Genomic DNA, 20,536 nt, shown 5'->3' with positions numbered 1-20,536 from the left:
AGACCAGGCTGGCCTCTCTCGAAATCACAGAGATCCACCTGCCTCTGCTTCCCGAGTGTTGGGATTAAAGGTGTGTGCCACCACCGCCTGGCTCATGAGATTTTAAAGTTACAGAACAATGAGTCACAAATCAAGGATTTTCCCAGACACATTGTTCGGAATCTCAGGTCAGCGGTTAACAGCAAAGCAGGGAAATCTCTGGCAAAGGTCTCAGATGCTGTTCTCAGCTTCGGATTGGTGGAAGTGGAAGCTGGCGGCCCACAGGGTCAACGCCTTCTGTGGGGTTCATTGTTACTGTTTTGTTTTGCCTGCTTACTTTGAAAGGATGTCAGACACAGGGGAAGAGGAAAATGGCAGTTAAGGGGACTAAAGATAGCATGAGATAACATGGTTCTCCATCCATAACACCCCAAGTCTGTACAATCACCAAGTTCTAATCAGTCATAAATGTCTCTTGTAGAACCTTTAGCAGGGGTCTTTGTTATTTCCATTCACACTCCTTAATGGTTTCTTTCTTCCTCTGTTATTTTAGTTATTTTCCAGTGTCGGTGACTGAACCGAGGGCAGGTCAGTACAGATAGCTGAACACTAACACAGATTCAGAGGACAAGTGCAGGACCATCATAGCAGAGAACATGGCAACCAGCAGACAAGCAGGCATGGCGCTGGAGCAGGAGTAGAACCTGAGAGCTTAAATCTGATCCTTGGGATCTTACTAGTCACACTCTCCTTCCTAAGAAATTGACCATTTATCCCAAAACTTTGTTCATGCTAAGACAATTTCCCCACCTTCTCAAATACTTTTCTAGTGTGTGTGTGTGTGTGTGTGTGTGTGTGTGTATCTACACGTGTGTGTATTTGCCCATGATGGTACATGTGGAGGCCAGAGGCAGATGCCAGCATTGGCCCATCACCTTATTTTTTGAGACAGGATCTCACCAAACCCAGAGCTTGCTGTTTTGGCTAGACTGGCTGGCTAGGAGTACCTGTGACCTAACTATAGCTTCTCCCCAGCACTGAGGTTACAGAATGGGGCTACATATGCTGAAGTGCTTTGTGTTACTAAATTAGTTTATATTGCTTATAATTCTATAAGAAATAAAATCATGTAATGCAAAGTCTTCTTGTTTTGGCGTGGAGTCTGGCTTTCTTCACTCGCTGTAATTATTCTGAGACCCACGCCTATTCTCGTATGTAGCAGTGAGTATTTGCAGGGGATTCTTCTGTTGTGTAAAGCATCTCACATTTCACTCATTCGCTTATGTATTGGTGAACATTTGCACATCTTCTAGGTTTTGGCTTCTGTGACTTATTTCACTATCAACATCCATGTGCAAGTCTTAGTGTGAACATGCACCCTCGTGTGTCTCAGTTAATGCCTAGCAGTGGCAATGTGAGTAAAGCTCACATTGCTTTTATCATAACACGCTTAAAAGACTTGATGGAAATCCAAACCATATTCTCCCCTTTATGTGTCTTTCCCTGCAAAAAAAAATCGATATAGTTCTGAATGGACAAGATGGAAAAGTACAGGTGAAGCTGTGTCTGTCCCCTTTGGACCATCTCAGTCTTACCTGCTAAGGCTGAACAGAGCACAGTTGGCCCCGGTGATGGAGAATCCCTTAGGCAGGGGAGGAAACAGAGGTTCCCCAGGCTCAGCCCTGGTACAGAGATGCTGAAAAAGAAGCCAACCAAAGACCCACCAGCAGCCCACCTGGAGCATAGCATCTGTAAACATGGAGGATGCAAACCCAGCTCCGGATAGCACGGAGCGTGAAGAAGACATTCCCCATGTTCTGTTTCTGCTGCTCTTAGACTGCTCTTAAATGTTATACCAAACTCCAGAAACACTGGAGAGGGACAGAAGAGTCATAAAAGAGGAATGAGGGAGAGAGGGAGGAAAAGAGAGAGAGATTAAATTATTGGAGTCTTTGCTTTCTGTGAAAACTTTATCTTGCAGTAATCTTTTTTTAAAAGCAAAGGTCAAAAGACCTGGAGTTGCTTGGATTTCAGGGCTGTGGGCAGAGACCATGTTTAGATTGTCACCCTCAAAGCCTCTTTTGTGAAGGGGGTGGGGGCATCACAGAATTAACGACTGGTAATTTTGAAGCACCAGGTGTAAAGGAAATACTCTTGTTATTTTTAATTTACGAGCTCCTGTAGCAATACATGCATCAGGATCCCCTCCAGATGTGTAAAGAAATACCAGCGATGCTTAAATTTACTGCAGCTGGAGGAGCCCTTTGCTTCCCTGCTCCCACCCTCAAGCGCGGGGCTGCATAAATCAGCACCCCTCACGTGCCTGTGTTGAACGGAAACAGAGAACATGCGAAGTAGTAAATCCACAACAGGTATCCGGGGCTGCGGTTGGCCATCAGAGCCGTAGAGAGATAGGAAGATTCATGGAATCTGGTCTTATGTTCTCTGTCTTTACTATAAAAGCTCAAACCAAATGTGCGGCACCTCAAGGAATGTGTGGTCCAACTTACTCGAAATGCCTGAGGGCTGGGCTGCGTCAAGGCCAGGCTGTGAGGAATGGGGTACGGAAGACCAGCTGAGCAGAGTGGGTATGGGACGAACTCCACCTGAGGGCCAGCAGGTGTCACCTCAACAGCCAGGAGTGACCTCTGCAGGCCTCATTAGGGGAGTGATGAACCACACCGAATGCTGGGCATTTTCATAGGAAACTTGAAACCGAGTCATAATACAGTTAGTATTATGTAGCAACTGGGTAGGGCCTCCGCTGTCACTCAAATGCCCAGCCCTGCAGATTTTATTGTCTTGTCATTATTTTGTGGTGGTAGACATACAAGGCTTTATATAGGTAGACCAGGACCACAGAGCCACAGCCCAATGTAACTAATAAACAGTAGTTTTTGCTGTGCTGGGGATGGAACCCAGGGCTTTGCACAGGGTAGGCAAGCTCTCTACCACTAAGTCCCACCCAGTCCTGCAGCATGCAGTGCCAGATGGTGCAGCTGCAGAAGTCCGCCATAATTCCACAGAGGAAAGGCGGCAGTGGACAGGCCAGGCACTTCTCTGAGCCTGCTCTCAGACATCTATGTTCCCGGGTGAGATGCTCCTTCCTAGTGACACTGTTGTCAATCAAAGGGACCGGAGCCATGTTGTTATTTGAAGGAATCAGCACTGGTCACCTTGCAGGCTCAAGAAGGAAGTGGCCCAACTTCCGGGTGAGAGGGTAGTCTTTAGTGGACACGGAAAACAAAGAAAGGAACCCACCATAGGTACACAGATGAGCAAAAGGAGTGCGTTTCAAAGAAGCTGGGTCTAGAAGAGAGGTCTGCAGGCTTGGGTACAGCAGCCACGGTGGAGACAGGAGACAGATGCACTCCACGGTGCCCAAAGAGACACTGCTTCTGAAGTGAACGACAAACCTCTCCAGCAAGCAGGGGAGGAAGCTGCCAGTCTCTGTGGCATCCACCATAGCTGTCCTGAGATGCAGTCCCCAGATGCTGTCTGTGGCGGCCAGGAGCTCAGGCTTCTCACTAAAGCAGGACATTCACCTCTGGATCGTGTAAAGATGGAATGAGCTGGACGTTCACCTCTCTCCATGGATGGTACACTCAGGAAAGGAATTTGGTATCAGATAATAAGCAAATAAAGGAAGAAGAGAATTTCTGACAATAGTGAGTGCTGGGAATAAACCGTTCACTTGTAAACCCCCGAAGTCAACAATACGGCAATACCAGATGATTTGGTGAACTCTGTCCTGCACATGTATTGTTTCTAACTGTCCTTTGTTGGACTGAGATCTTCATAATGGGATTGGTTGTCCTATTTCTATTGTAGTATCTTTTTTTTAATTTATTTATTTATTTATTAAAGATTTCTGTCTCTTCCCCACCGCTGCCTCCCCTTTCCCTCCCCCTCCCCCAATCAAGTCCCCCTCCCTCGTCAGCCCAAAAAGCAATCAGGGTTCTCTGCCCTGTGGGAAGTCCAAGGACCTATCTTAAGTAGCTAGTGCAATATAATGTGGACTATCAGTTGGTGGATGACAGATAGATGGGTAAAGGATGGAGGATGGATGGATGGATGGATGGATGGATGGATGGATGGATGGATGGATGGATGGATGGATAAGTGGGTGGGTGGCTGAGTGGATGGATGGACGGACAGATGGACGGACGGACGGACGGACGGATGGATGGATCGGTGGATGGGTGAGTGGGTGGGTGGATGAATAACTGCTCCCAGGATCCTATACAGGGTTCCCTCAGAAGCATCTCTTGGATTGACAATTGGAGTGCCAGTCTATTTAGGAAAGATAAAAGACAGGAAGATCTTGTGTCAGAGTTATTCCAGGGCTGGAACAAGGGAGTGGGGCTATGTGGACTGGCCCCTGCCAGTCTTGTCTGAGAGCTGCTCACAAGTTGTTCCCCACCCTGTGACTCTCTGACTTCACGAACTAGATTATACTAAATGTGAGGGCTCTAGCAGTCAGTGAAAATCCTCAGGCATTGTTACAGGTGTTAGCCCATGAGAAATCTGAGGTTATATGAAAAAGAATGAGCAGAAAAAAGCTTTTGCGTATGTGTAGAGGAGTTGAAGGGTATTCTCATGAGCTCCTAAAAGGCCTTGGAGAAAGAGGCTTGAGGCAGGGCCAAGCAGCAGGGAGGGAAGAAGGACCCTGCAGCCAGCCTGGACACAGCCCGTTCGGATTTTCAGACATGAGGAAATTCTTGACTCTGTCTAGACCTTTCCCAGTGGCCAGCCTGATTCGAGGAGCTCCACACTGGTAGAAACAATGGCTTTAAACACCCGGTGTTCAGAGTATGGGTAGGGCAGCTGAAGTTTTCTTTCAACCCGAGACAATAACTCAAAGTCTGTATAACCAGGTTTCAAATCAGTCTGTTTCCCCCACAAATGCTGCCTCGGCACTTCGGGTTGGGCATCAGAGAGACAGCTATAATAAAGCATAGAAATTTATTTGAGAAAAATGAACATTTACTTTTAGAAGTATGTAGAAGACTGGAGACAGGGTTCTGAGCGGTGGTTTATATCCCGCCATTTTCTCTCGTCTTGTGTTGATTTTCCCTGTTTTCACCACAGGCCCCGGGGACAAGTCCTCTCGTGTCCCTGCCAAGGCATTTTCTTTCCTTCACTGGGCTTTAAAACGACAAACCATAGCCCGGGAAGGCTTTGGTTCTGGAAGATGCCAAGAAAATGAGACAGGCCATTATTTCCAGGCTCACGAAACCTTCTTCTCCAAATTTTAATGTGCTTCCTGAACAAACAAGTCAGGTATCAGGGGACAAAAGCATCCAGGTCCAATATGACATCCCATCCACTCCCGTCGGTTAGAGGAAATGATGGGCAATTATCAGAAGTAGCCACTGCTGAGCCGAACCACGTGGAAACCAACAATGAGAATTTTCCCACGTGCCTACCCATCTGAAGCACCTCTATCAATAGCACTAATCTTCCAGCCCCACGATAAATTATCTTACAAGCACCACCCCACCGTTTCTTTTACATATTCTATTCTTCTGAGAAGCAAGAGAGACCTACGTTTTTCAAGCCCACATGACTCGTTCTTTTGACATTTGTTCTCTGAATGTCTGTCACCATGGGAGCACAGCCCTGGGGGTGTGGAAGCCAGGCTACCACTCTCCTGTTCTCATGAGCTCCGGTAGAAGTAGTGAAAATCTTTGCCAGAGTCATGAGCTGGAAGAATCGGAAGCCAGAAAATACAAATGCCTTCCCAGAAGAGGAAGCAGAGATACCAAGCAGATCTCTCTCTCTCTCTCTCTCTCTCTCTCTCTCTCTCTCTCTCTCTCTCTCTCTCTCTCTTTCTCTCTCTCTGACTCCGTGTGACCTATTTCTAACCAAACCATCATTACAATGTCCCTTAAGTGCCCTTTCCTACTTCCTGGGTAAAGCACAGAGATCGCCCTGGATGGATCTGTTTCCCTCAGCAATGCCATTCATCAGCCTGCTCAGCCTCCACCCTGCCCTGCATGGTATAATACATCTTTAGTTTCTCTAATGTCTTCCCTATGATTTTATCCCCAAATGCTTTACATACCTCACAAAGACAGCTTTAGAATTAAAATAATCAATCAGAGCAAGGAACAGAAAGCACGGAGGCTCGCTGAAGGAAGAAGACAGAGCCCTGATCAGCCATGCTCCTCGGGTGACTGAGAAGTCCTCCTCCACTGTAACACCCTTCCTCAGGTTTATTGTACCAGGCTGCATCCCCTCTCTGGTCCTTTAAATGCCTCCTCTTGGAAACACAGGTAGGTAACTGAGCTGCATAAGGTGTTCAGGTTCCTGACAATGACTTTTTCATACTGGGAGAGGATGCAATTTCCCCCAAAGCACCCTAGAGCAAGGGGAACAGTCACCTCTTATGCACACAGCTTGACCTAGGTAGGGAACTTCTAAGCACTTCAGCAGAGGACAGCCTGGAGACTCCAGAGATTCAAATGATTTTTTATTAACAAATCCTTTTCTAGTGGCTTTGTGTGGGAGTACTGATACAGGGTGGGGCTTCAGTCATTGTAAACTGGAATGCCTGGGAAGGCTTTGTCGAGAAAGCGGCATTTGCGTAGATTCAAGGCTGGGAAAGCTGCACCAAGCAGACACAGGGAAAGGACAGCCAGAAATGAAAGAGCAAAGCTTAGGAGGGGGAACTTTACCAGGGAAGGGAGCCAGGTTAGTGTGCAAGGGGTGCACAAGCAAGAGGGAGCGTGGGAAGGAGAATGGGACAGAGAATACAGAGAGACTATGTAAGGCCTCCAAAAATCTCTAGCTTTTGCTCTATGGCATAGGAAGTATTATTTTACACCAAGCACTGGTGGCACATGCCTTTAATCCCAGTACACAGGAGGCAGAGATAGGTGGATGCCAGCAAGTTCAAGGTCAGCCTGATCTACAAAGCCAATTCCAGTGCACAGAGAAAACTTGTCTAGAAAAAAAAAACAATAAAAAATAAAAAATATTATTTTACTAACTAATAAAAGAACAAGATCTATTGATCACAAGACCACATATCCCCCTGCATGCATGTGTATGTGCGCACGTGTATACACACACATACACATGTGTACACACACTCAGATTCTGAAGTGAGCTTGGCATTTACTATTGTTATTATTAATTATTTATATAACTGTGTATACATGTGTATGTGTGTGCTTCTGTATATTTGTCTCTCTCTCTCTCTCTCTCTCTCTCTCTCTCTCTCTCTCTCTCTCTCTCTCTCTGTATGTGTGTGTTTGTGTGCATGTATGTTGTACAGAAGCCAGAGACTGACATCAAGATGTTTACCCTGGATCTCATCTCTACCTATTTTAGAGACAAGGCCTCTCTAAAACCTGGAATTTGCGATTGCAGCTAAATGCACTGGCCAGCAAGCCCCTTGGATCTCCCAGCCATTCCTCCTAACACAGGGGTAAGTACACACCACCGTGCCCAGCTTTTAGGCCCCAGGGATTTGAACTCAGTTCCTTTTGCTTGCACAGCAAGTGCTTTACAAAGGGAGCCCCCAGCCCAGCTCTGGCACCTGTTCTTTATGTTGGTGATGCCATTTTTACATTGGATCTCCTACCCATCTTTGTCTTTGGAGGCAGAACATCATAGAGGCAGAGAGCAGTCAAAGATTCATTCATCAAACATTTCTTAGGAGTTCATTTTACTATGGGGCTTGAGCCATGAACAGAGACAATTGCCTCTGCCTTTTGGAGTTGACATTCTTGTTCAGTTGACATTCTGGATCTAGACCCTACACACTAGCTGTGTGACCTTGGACTATTTACTTCATCGTTCTGTGCTTTCGTTTTCACGTCTGTGATGGCACACTAGCAGAGCCAACTCAGGGGCACTTTGGGAGCTAAAAATGTGGCGATGAGGATGGTGCATGGAACTTGGGAACACCAAGGACCCGGCAAGCCTCCGTGATTTCCACACGGGTAAACACTGACGAGAGGAAACCAGCTGCAAGCATACTGCAGCAGGCCGGTAGCAGAGGTGCATCCTCCTCCTCGTCCCCCCCCCCCCCACGCTCCTCTCTACTTAACCATTGCTTCCACTCCTTTTCAGCATACTGTACGTCACCCCTAAATTCAAATCCTAAGCAAAAGAGCATCTTCCATCTTTCACTTTGATTTAATTTAACGCTTTGGTTGGTTTACAAGGTCAATGTCATGAGAGTTTTGACTTGCGGCGTTTGTGGCATGACTCACCACTGAGCTCTAGGCTAACAGAATTCTTTTTTTCCATAGTCATGCAGCCCAGTCTGGCCTTGAACTTGAAACGTAGCTAAGGTTGGCCTTGAACTTTTGATCCTCTCCTCCTATTTCTACCTGGTGACAGAATTCTCTGTTCTTCCTTTCTTTCTACTTGCCTGTATTAGAGCTCAACTTGTCTGGACTCTAAAATCAAGAGCTGGGGGCTGGGGCCATGGTTCAGTCAGTAAAGTACTGGTCTTGCATGCAAGATGGGGATCTAGTTTCTATCACTCAGAACCCACAAGTAAAAGCCAGGAACAGTGGTACTCAGTCGTAATCCCAGTGCTGGGAAAGTGGAAGAGAGGCACATAAAGAAGTGAAATACCTTCAAAGCCAGGCATGGTGATGGATGCTTACTTCACTTGGGAAGTAGAAGTAGGAGGATCCTAAGTTCAACACCAGCCTGAACTGCACAGTGAGTTCAAAGTCAACCTGATCTACAACAACAGATCAAACAAACAAACCTTCAAAATTTAGAATTATGAAGTAGACTAACTGAACCCACAAATACATGGCCTCGAGGGTGGTCTTTTCTCCACCAGTCTTTGGGGATCTCATTACCAAAGGGTTCTGGCTCCTTATGCGTTTTAAGAGCTGTTGGTCTGCACCCCCTGTATAGGTGGCTTCCTTTCTAAGGCCCGAAGCTAGATCTTTGCAACGGCTCTAGAGACTTAGGTAGCTATCAGGCAGGATTACAAAGAGCAGACAAAGGCAGGTGCCATGTGGGTGTCTACAGGGAGGGTTCACTGAGTTTTCCACCCAGGACAGGGATCTATCCTGCTGTGGCAGGTTCTGTGTTAATGTCATCTCAAAGACTCAGATGATCACATGCTATCTTCACCATGACACTGTGAAGCAGACAGACGATATCCAGGAAAAATAGAAAGTCAAAGATCAGAGAGGTCAAGTTATCTGTCTAGTATAGGGCTTGAGGTTAAGCCTTGAACTGGACCATCTTCCCATTTGCGTTCTTCAGTGTCCATCCCAGTCCATCACCAACACTAGTAAGAAGACGATCAAAACTAGAGACTCAGATGCAGAAGGCATTTAACAAGGATCCCTGGGATGCTACAGGTTCACTGACGCTTTGTCCTCAAACATTTGCACCAACGCATGCCCGGGGTTTGTTTCAAATGGTCTGTAGATGTTGCGAGATGATAGCCAATACCTCGACAAGATGGCAGTTAAACATAATTGCTGCTTGGGTGGAAATGCACATGGTCCGTGCACTTCATAGCAGGAGCTGGTTAGGGAGTCACTCAAGGGTGCAGGGTCTCACACTGGTGTGTGTCAAACAGGTACCACTTCTGCTCTGCTCTGCCCAAGTCAATACAAACTGTCTAGATGGATGTTTGGGACGACACAGTAGGGCATTAGATCCCCTGAGCCTGGAGTCACAGACAATTGTGAGACATTATCCAGGTGCCCAGACTCAAACCCCAGTTCTCTAATAGAGCCACGAGTGCTCTTAATTGCTGGTCCAAACTCCCAGCCCTTCAGAAAACACAGGGCTTCACAGCACTAAAAGCAGCCACTTGTTTGAATCGCTTTTGCCATGTTTCAGGCAATCATGAGTTATTTCTTCATGCAACCTACGCCTGATACTGTTTCCTGGGGCCTCGGAAATCCAAAGGCACCAGCTACTCACTGGGCTCCTTCTTATTGTCTTCCTTTCACACGGCCACTGAGGGGAGTCTAAAAGAAACTCCATTTCTACAACTATAGCTCCTAAAAGTTCACCTCATCCATATGCATGAACGCAGTTCTTTCTTTTCCAAGAAGTGCTCAGAACCCTTTCTAAGAAGACTAAAGCTAAGCCTGCCAGGAATACATAAGCCGGAGATCCTGAGGCTGATAGTTTGGGCCCTCTAGATTCTTGCCTAGCTCGGCTTAGCTGCGAAGGAAGGGGACAGGAAAGGTTGGAACATCTGGAACCCAGGCCAGTCCTGCAGGTGGTTAGGGAAAAGATGCCCCCACTGGAGCTCTGTGGGAGCCTCCCCACCAGCAGGTGGTGCTTTGGCCTCACCCCACTTAAGGTCTGTTCACAACTGGGTGTCCTGGGCCAGGACAAGTGACACGATTGCACATCGGCCCTTACCAGTGCCCCATAGGAAGGGCCACAGTGGTCCTGCTTCCCTAGGAAGCTGTGGACGAGGCAGGGTTAGAATGGAGGAAAGACAAGCGATGTGGCGGACGAGGAGTGGAGGAAAGTCCATCTGAGTGAGACCTTCAAGAACGAGGAAGCAGGGTTAATACCACCTGCTTCTATGGGAACAAGAGAAACTGGAAAGAATAATTACAAAGAATCTCTCCATTATGATATCTTAAAAGTTCTGACACAGCTCTTGTTTATGAGTTTTGGGGTTCTTGATGTTTTTTTAAAAATCTGTTGAGGTGTAACTCTAATAATGAACACAATCCCGGAATTTAGCTGCTCCAGTCAGTAAAGTCAGAGGCAGAAATGAAGCCCTGGCTCTACTCCCTAAGTCAGCAAGAGACGAATCTTGGCTCCATTTTTCTCCCCCTGCATCTCCCGAGACCAATCGTGGTGTTCAGGTGGCTTTTCCCAGTAATGGTTGTTGATGTGTTTTGCAAGCATCCCTGCAGGGAACTGTATTTGATAGAGGACAAGGGCATCAACTCTGGGCAGTCCCATGATCCTCCTCATCCCTCTTGGACTTAATAAGCTCAGAGCACACGATCAAGTACCACTATTAAGTGTACAGTGGCCAATGATGAAAGGAAACCTCCTCTATCTAAGATCACACATGCAAAGCCTTTGCTGTAGTCAGTGCGAACCAGGAACTATTTTTTATTTGGTTATCAGTAGATGTAATAGCAATAAGAATGGGGATAGTCCTAACTACAGCCACGTGTGCATATGTGGTACTAAGACTGGTCCACTGGGGTCTGACCAGAGAGGAAACATGGTCCTCACAACAGAGTTAGGCATCAAGAGTCAGCCCCTACAATCAGCTTACCCTTGGCCTGGTTTTAGTACAATGGCAATCTCCAGCCTCAGGAGCTACTGTTCAAATCAGTCATATAATAGTCAGGGACATGTTCGAGAAACTTGGAGAAAACTGTCAGGCGGTAGAGGAGCCACTTAAAGACAAAGATGGAAGGAACAGCAGGGAGGATTTGACAGATGCCAGCATAGCAACATCCCTAGAAAAAGAACAAGTCTGGACCAAAGGCAAAAGGTGAGAGAAGTTGTGTGTGTGTGTGTGTGTGCTAAGATCTGTCCCTGGGGGAGGTTGATGAGAGGAGTACCATGGCGTGACAGCGACTTTATGAGAGGACAGGACAGCATGGCAGGCGAGAAGGCAGAGCACTTGGAACCTACAAAATGAACATAAGATGTGTTGGTAACTTGTCATCATCGTGACCAAAATCCTTACCATAGACAATTCAAGGGAGGCAAGATTTATCTTAGCTCATATTTCAGAGGGCTCAATCCATGGAGACTTGGCCCTATACTCTTGATAGAACATGGCATTGGCAATGTGTGGCTGATCTTCAATTACTGAGAGACAGGGAACAGAGAGAGGGGGGAAATACAGGAAGGAGCCCAGGCACCATGCAGCCTGCAAGGACATGTTCACAGTGTCAACTTCTTCCAACTAAGTCTCAACTCCTACCCTTCCCCACATGACAACATCATGTTATTTATGAATACACCGAGGGCTTGATGGATCCATCCATGATATCAGAACCTTCATGGTCCTCTTGTCTCTGGGAATTCTTCCCAGACATATCCAGGGGTGGATTTTACTGATCTACTATTTACTGCTCAATCAGGCTTAGCCATCACAGTGGGCATTGAACACTAGAGTTTATCCAGAATATTTAAACCCAGGACAGATATATTTTTAATCAACGGAAAAAAAAGTAGTGTGATCAGATCTCCAAATGGTAAGCCATTAAGTATAAGACGTAGAAGGAAGGAGACAGACAGAGACCACAGTTGTTTATAGTTTTTCAGGTTATTTGGGAATGAAAACTCAGTGTGAAGATATGAGGTCATCTGAAGGATTCATTTTCTTTTCCAAGGTTTAAGGCAATTCCATGCATGATACAGGGTCTACGCGTTGTTTTTCGAATGACAGTGAAATTTCCATTGTCTCAACCCCCAATGACAGGGTTCCCCTCCATTGGGTTCTGTGTACTTTAAATGATAGAAAGCAAAGGACATAATATGTGAGCAGTCAACACATGGGGAACTCTAACCACTCCTCCTAGCTCATCATTTTTTCTCTGTGATGTAAAATGGATGCTAACGGATTCACACATTTGAAACAGCCTTCGGGCTCAATACCAACACATGACTGACCAATCTGAGGATAGATGTGCCAACTTCTTCTTTAGATCTACCATCATCTCTTTTAGTCCTTCTTCTTTGAGACAGAGTGGCTGGCCTCCTCTAACACACTATGTATCCAAGCATGACCTTTAACTTTGAAACTTCCTGTCTCCTAAGTGCTGCTATTACAGGCGTGTACCCCCACTCAGTACAACTTTCACCCTACACTTCCCAGACAGGGACCCCACTCTCTGAGGGATATGGATGGTCAGCAAGTTCTCCTTCATCCCCAGAGAGCCGGGAGATGGCTCCCTCCTGTTCTTAGGTTTCACTCAACCTTTGCTCACACATGTGGGTACTTCACAGAGCCACCAAAATGGCCTTTTACACGGTGACCCAAAGATTTCTGCCTGCAGTGACTTCTCACTCCTTAGCCAACGTTCACCCGCCTGTGGCTACACTCTGATAAGTGTCTCAGGTCTCAGGATCACCTGGGCTTGTGACGTGTCCTCCTAAACTCTTACATCTCTTCATTCCTGCTCGGCATGGCAGGATGTAACAGCCCAGTGAGCTTGGGTTCCCTGCTAGTGGTCCAGACATCATTGAGATTTACGTACAGACGGAGCTAACATGACCAGCATACATGCATGTTCTGTCACGTTCCCCATATCCAAGCCAGTCCAAAGGTTCAGAGGAGAATAAACAGGGCACCTTGATACAAAGGGGCCCTCAAAGCTGTCCCCCCAAACAAGACCTCCCTGCCACCTAGTATGAATGGTATCTTATCCAGGACACTGGCCCTCTCGTCCTCCTCTGACTTGTCCCTTCCTCAATCAGAGCCCCTCCCTTATATTTGTGGCCTGCATGCCACTGTGCCTATGGGTAAGAAAAGCCCCGTGGTATACTGGCCAGGCCCACATGAATTAAACTCTTGTAATATTCTTAATAATTTAACACCATCTAATTTTAATCTTCAAACTAGACATTACCCCCGTTTTACAGATGTGGAAACTGAGTCATGCAAGCCCTCAGACTTCATACCCAATGCTATTTATTCTAGATACTATTTACTCTGGAGTCTGAGAATCCTAGACAGAAATTTTCTAAGGTCTAGCTCCAAGTATCAAGTAAAGAATGAGTTGTGAAGAGCGGGACAGAGGTAGCAACCATCTGCTATTTCTGTCTCTGCTCTGAATTAACTCAGACGAACCTTCCTGATCCTCAGTTTCCTCCTTCATAAAACCATGAGATTGAATTAGACAACCCTGCCGCCCCGCTCAGCTGTCCTTCGTCTCCAGTCCCGTCTTGGCCTTGCTGCTAAAATTAGGCAGACAACATAGTTGAAATATCTTTCAATTTTGGTTCTCATGGCTTTAAACTCCCTAAGATCAGCTATATACCCAGTGTTTGATTAGTTATATATGCAGCTAGTGTGTCAAGAAGGAATACACTTGTCATCTCTTTCATAGTCTCTTTTTGGCAGGTTCATGAGCAATTAAGTCTGGGGTCGCTAGCCACAGGTCTATACCTATGGCATCCATACCCCAAAAAAGACCATCTTTAGAGCCATACATTCTGACAACAGTGGTTCTCAACCCAGGGCACATCCAACTATTCCAGGACATAGAAAGGAGACAGGCACACTGCTTGTAGCAGACAGAGGCTGAAGATGCCGCGGAGCACACTACAATGCACAGGACAGTTCTCTCAGCACAGAATGTCTGACCCGCAATGTCAACATCCTAAATGCCCTCTACTGCTTCCAGCTGATCCGGTACACACAGGAGGTTCACCAGCCAGGTGTATCCAAAAGAACCAAAGATCTGAGCATCTCTTACCGTGCGAAGAAGGAAGCCGCCACTGAGGTACCTGTGGAAGTCTCACTGGCCACACAGGAGCCCTGGGAGGCAGGGACACTGCTGGCTGCAGGCTTGTCTGCATTGTAGCGGTTCAGCGCCGATTCCGTCAGTCCCTCTCGGCCGGTCTCTGTCATCAGCTGGGAGATCTGACAAAGAAAACAACATGGAGTTCATTACCTGGGGCTCACAGGATTCCTGCCCATTGCCAGCAGCTTGCTGTTTGGAGAACTGGTGGGTTTAATTCCACCCACACTCGGTAACCTGGGGAGCACAGGGTTTCTCTGACCATTTGTCAGCACGTTAGCTAGGTCACTTTTTTGTTCCCATCTAAAATAATAGAGCAAAATAACCCCCAACATTGTAAGTTGCATTACACCTACTTCTTCCCTTCCTGGGGAGGGGAAAGTGTCCAACATGCTCTTCACAGACCAGGACCAGAACCGTGACATGACCCGATGCTAGCTAGACCCCAAGTGCTCACAAACCGAGGAACAGGCAGAGGTTCGGTTGATGAAGGCATAAACAATTCTGCTAGTGAGTCAGGTAAAGTGTTCTCAGGAGCAGTGCTTGGGCTCGGCTGTGGGAAGGCAAGTGGATTTCAGAGGCGGACAAAAGCAGACACAGCTACCACGTTTTCACAGAGTATGTAGAAATTTTGGACTTCATTTTCCTCTGGATCCATTAACAGGACCATGAAAGATTTCTGCTTTGTTTCTTCTTGGTTTTGCTTTTGAGACAGAGTTTCTTAGAGCCCAGGCTGGCCTAGAACTAGATGTGTAGCCAGGACTAGCCTTGAACTCTTCAATTTCCCGTTTCTACCTCTCAAGTATCGGGATTACAGGAATGTACCTCCCCATCTGGCTAAAGTGTTAGTAAGGTGTGATGGCTGGTTTGATCAGCTTGATCCCATCTGTGGCCTACATCAGGTTGGACAACCCACCCTGAATCTAGGTGGCGTTTCATAGGCTGGGCTCTGAACTGTATAAAAGGGAAAAATGTACAGATCAAGCAAGCATGCAGAGATCCGTTGTACTGTTCCCAGCTGACCAAGTGACATCACTAGCTAGCTGCCTCGGCCCAGGATCTTTTGATTTCCCCGCTATGATGGACTGTAACCTGGAATAGTGCTACAAAATAAATCATTCCCGGCTTGACTTACTCTCTGCCGGGGCATTTTATCACAGCGACAGAAATAAGACTAGAGCATATCCTCTTTTTTGTTTGTTTGTTTGTTTGAGAGTAGGTCTCTTGCAGCGTAGACTTCCCTTGAACTTCCTATGTAGCAGAGACTGTTTCCAATTTTTTTTTTAAATCAGTGATTGCTTTTGTAACAGAAGTCCACATAGATAGTCCATTCTGTCTATCTCCCCCATAACCTGCTATAAAGATCCATACTTCTGGGGAAAATGAGGATATGGTATAGAAACATGTCCCTGTTCATCTCACATTAGTATGGTGGTTGTGGAATAAAGTGTGCTATGTCTGGAGACAGATGCTCGGGTCGGAACTTTACCTGGTAAGCCACAGCCACGTGGCGATACACTGATTAATGGAGATGGGCTAGTTTAGAATATAATAGTTAACCAGAAATACGCTTAAACTATTGGCCAAACAGTATTGCAAATAATATGGTTTCTGTGTGATTATTTAGGGGCTGAGAAGCCAAGAACAAACAAGTGGCCTCCTACTATACAGGCAACTTTAAACAAAAATGTCTTCAGCCTGCCACAACCCTTAAACGCTCAGGGGGAAATATTCCTGTCACTTATGAAATACAGGTGCAATAAAGCCCAGGGCAGGGACCTTTTCCCTTGGTCACTGAGCAGGGTGGCTGGCCATGATGGAGCCAGGGACATACAATAAATCTCAGTATTAGCAGAACAGCCATTTGTCTGCTTCCCACTGACTGGAAACTTAGCTCTGTTTCAATTCCTGGTCTAACTTGGGAAGTTTGGCATTATTCGGTGGAAATTCTGCTAAACTGCACTTTCTTACTCTCATTTCTACACACCAGAAAGAAATGTGACCCCAATCAGAGCAGCTGGAGAGATGGCAGCACAGAGAAGGCCCAAAGGATGGTGTCCCTGTATTCCATGGGGGCTACTAACTCTCCGTGGGCACAGGTCACCTCTAGGAGCTTCCTATGCTGCCAAACCTACCACACCCCATAGGGGACAATGAAGATACTGCCACATACATTGTTGTCTCTATCGATTGACAATGATAAAGCCACGGGTAGTGCATGATATTCTTCGGGACAGCATCCAGGAACAAAACCAAACTCACCAATCCACGGCACCTTGTTCCTATCTAAAGCACACATCTGGTTCTCACTCACAATGACATCTGAGGAAAGTCAGCAGGTGAATGCAGCGTTGGGGACACTTTGCACAGCCTGGTGAGGTCACGGACCAAGTCTCACCGGATTCTCTGCAGATGTTTCCTTTCCCAATAGCTTATTTCTTTTTTCAATGTATTTTGGGTACTTTTTTATATTTAAAGCGTGCTTCCATTTTTCCTTCTACACTTTAGGTTATTCTCTGCAAGCTGCACGTCACAGGATAATGGCCCAGGACTGGCTTGTCCACTGGATACCCAGGTCAACATAGCAGCACGCAGAGATAACAAAGGCGCGTTTGTGGAATGGATCTAGACGATTTCATTTTCTCCCATCTGCCTGATCAGATCTTCTTTCCTACAGTCCTTTAAGTAATCAAATGTATTTCTTCTCCAGGTTTCATTATCTTGCGGGGCATGCCCTCATTCATGCTGGGCAGGCACTCTACCACCAAGTACGCTCCAGTCCTTCCTTTTCAGTTCAGTTGGTCTTGGTGCTTAGCTGTACCAGGCAGGCACCTCGTCAGGCACGTTTGCAAACACGACTTCGAGTCTCGGATGTCTTCAGTATTTACCTTCTTTGCAATCTGTACTTGAGTCCCTGGCTGACAGTAGACAGGATAGCTGGCTGCATCCAGCTACATCTTTATCACTGAAAGTCAGAGGAGCCAGGATAGCTGGCTGCATCCAGCTACATCTTTATCACTGAAAGTCAGAGGAGCCAGGCACCCTCTTAAAAGTATCTGTGTCTGTTTAAACACAGCAATCAAAATCAAGTTGCTTCCAGATGATTCTGAGAGAGGAGCTTGCTTATCAGATGAGCCACCGTTCACTGACTATACTAGAAAGCAGGCTTCTGAGTGAGTGCCGGGGCTCAGTGGATAACGTCTCACAAAGGGGCTATCATGCATGTCACCAAGTCACTAACCCTCAAGAACATACTCACTTCAGCCTCGACAATTATCACAAGACAATATGACCAGTCATGGATGACTTACCTCGGAGTCAAAGAGACAAATGCTTGCCTGCTGGATAAGATTGAGTTAGGAAAGGTCTATCTAGTACAAATTCCTTCTCTGGCTTCGAACTGAAGACAGCCATCCCAGAGTTGTACACATGTTAAGCAGAAAGGCTGAAGACACCAAGAGCGTCAACATATCTACTAGCCCTCTAAGACTGACAGGTCCCATCCCTTCTCCAAGACCCAAGGGAGACAGACAACAAAAGGTATCTAGACAGCTTGTCGCTTGCTCCCCACTCACAGATGAGGAGAAAGCTGTGAAAAGGACACCTGACTTGCCCAGGCCGCAAAGCACAAGAGAAATGCAGGCTCTGCCTGTTGCCATCTGTTTCCCTTCCTCAGCCTACCTGTTATCTGATGTGGGAGGTCCTTCTGTGTATGTGTTGTTTTTGTTTTTTTAGATTTTCAAGATAGGGTTTCTCCGTAGCTTTTTGGTTCCTGTCCTGGAACTAGCTCTTGTAGTCCAGGCTGGCCTCAAATATGTGTTGTTTTTATTGGATAATAAATAAAGGTGTTTTGACCAATGGCTTAGCAGAGCAAAGCCAGGTGGAAAATCCCAACAGAGAGAAAGTAGGTGGAGTCAAAGAGATGCCATATAGCTGCTGAAGGAAAAGGACATGCCAGCTAGAACCCTACCAATAGGCTACAGCCTCATGGTGATACATAGATTAATAGAAATAGGTTCATTTAAGATGTCAGAGCTAGCTAGAAATACACTTAAGCTATTGGCCAAATAGTATTGTAACTAACATAGTTTCTGTGTGATTACTTGGGTCTGAGCTGTTGGGAAATGAGCAAGCAGTCTCCTTTTACAAAATGGTGCCCAATGTGGAGCAACTACATCCACACAAAACCTGAGAGAGCTTGGGAAGAAATTCTAGACACAAAAGAACAAAGTTAAGCATGCCTTCTTGGTAGCAGTATTTCCTAAGGTGTGTTCTGTTTGCTAGAGACAAGAAAAGGCGTGAATCCCTTAAGAGAAGGCTTCCTGACTCAGCATTAACAGCAAAAAAAGTAAGGGCTTCTTTAAGAGTCTGCTTCCTGGTTCATGCTGGTATCATGAAACTCTGGCTCTTTCAGGAGGTCCTACACTTAAATAGGGTTTGTAAACAGCATTCTACTAGTTGCTTATTGGTGACATAGACCTGCTGCATCCCTGGAGCTGGGGCAATGAGCATGGCTTGCAGAGCTAGCAGTGATCATACCTCCGCCATGTTGGACTGGGCAGGGCCGAAAGGTAAAGCAGTCTTAGTCCTAGCCATGCTACTTAGCATTTTAATAATCACTCTTGGTCAGAAAATAATTACAAATACACAAGAGAGACAGATTCAGACAAAAATAAACCTCTGAACAGGTCACGGTATGTTAAAAAAAAATGTATGTAGGCTTAAGAGAGAGAGTAAAAAGAGTATAGACAGAAAAAAAGGTAAGACAGTCATAGATTAAAGGAATAAAGATAATAAAATAAATACTAAAAAGTAATAGAGTAAAAAAATAAGACACGTAAAGATAAAAATACACAGAGACGCTGGATTGTGCATATTATTGAGTTTTCTTCAAATTTTTGACTGCAGAAAGGCATTTGTTTCTGGAGGTTGCTAAGTTAAACTAACATAAAGGTATCTTGATTTCAAAATTTGGGTCTAAGGATATATTACTTTGGAAAGGGGTTCTGCTTTTGTTTACACAGAAGATGAGAAGCTGTGGGTTTCTATAAGGCTAATGTGGTTCAATGAAACAAGACCCCTCCCCCAAAAGGTCTTTATAAACCCCCAATACTTTGCCCAACAAATGGCAGAAAGCAGTTTGGAGAAAACTATGCCAAATTCCCAAAATAATTGTTTATAAATGTTTGTTTTCACATAAAGGGGGATATGATATATAGAGATGAATACTTTGCATTGGTATGTATGGATCTTGGACTATTAATACAAATTTAAAGCTGATTTTGTTACACTGTGTATATGTATTTCTACTCTTGTTTAAGGTATTGTGTTTGTACAGCTCATTTAAAAGTGTAATGTATAATTAAAAATTAATAGATAGTCATTTATAATAGTCAAACTTACGGTCATGTTAGTTAGGTTTTTCTAGATATATAGAGATATATTTCAGTTAGATAGATCTTCAACACTTCAAAGTCCTATGGAATATGACACTTAAAATTTTTTAAGAACGTAGATTTTTCTTGACAGTGAGACATGTCTGCTTCTGGCAGCACCAATTACTTCAGAGAAGTTAATGGGCATTGAAGAAACTTGTAATGGAACTTGCCTTCAATGTGACAAGGCTAGTCATTTGGGCAAGAAACTGCTCTTGCCTGGACTGCTTGATGGTATGCTGTGTGAACTGGACTTGCAGGACCCACAGAAAATGATTGGCCAACTTGTCTAAAAAAAAAAGTGAGACAGTCCCTTCAGGGTTCCTGCTTCATAAAAGAGTCTGCCAGACATTCTGCAGAATACAAAAGAAAGTGACTGCTAAACAGACCTTCAAGTTTTCTGCTTTATGGAAAAGTCTGCTGGATACTATGGGCCTGTAGACTGAAGATGGATGCCCCAATGGTACAGATGAACTTTGGGTGACTGTCCAGGCAGGACATGTCTCTATCAATTCTAAAACTTTGGAAGTTGCTTACCAGGCACTTCCTGTTTACTTAGGTATTATTATATCCTTCTGGGGTCTTTGAAAAGTTAAAGACATATAGTTATAGATTTCCTTAGTTATGATAAAAGATAAATTTTAAGTATAAAGCTTTAGACTCACA

At 45.5% G+C, this 20,536-nt stretch overlaps 1 protein-coding gene across 1 annotated transcript in view; it reads right to left on the bottom strand.

The window, feature by feature from the left end:
- The window catches only part of Kif26b (kinesin family member 26B), a 405,174-nt gene that overhangs the window by 198,873 nt on the left and 185,765 nt on the right, over positions 1 to 20,536 (bottom strand). The window contains exon 4 of the mRNA XM_050142967.1: positions 14,391 to 14,557. Coding sequence (XP_049998924.1) covers positions 14,391 to 14,557 — 167 coding nt within the window. The remainder of the gene's footprint in view (positions 1 to 14,390; positions 14,558 to 20,536) is intronic.

Source organism: Alexandromys fortis, unplaced genomic scaffold, assembly GCF_014885135.2.
Source record: "Alexandromys fortis isolate MF-2015 unplaced genomic scaffold, M_Fortis_MF-2015_v1.1 scaffold_51, whole genome shotgun sequence".
NCBI classification, from domain to species: Eukaryota; Metazoa; Chordata; class Mammalia; order Rodentia; family Cricetidae; genus Alexandromys; species Alexandromys fortis.
This window is presented reverse-complemented; position numbering and strand designations above follow the sequence as displayed.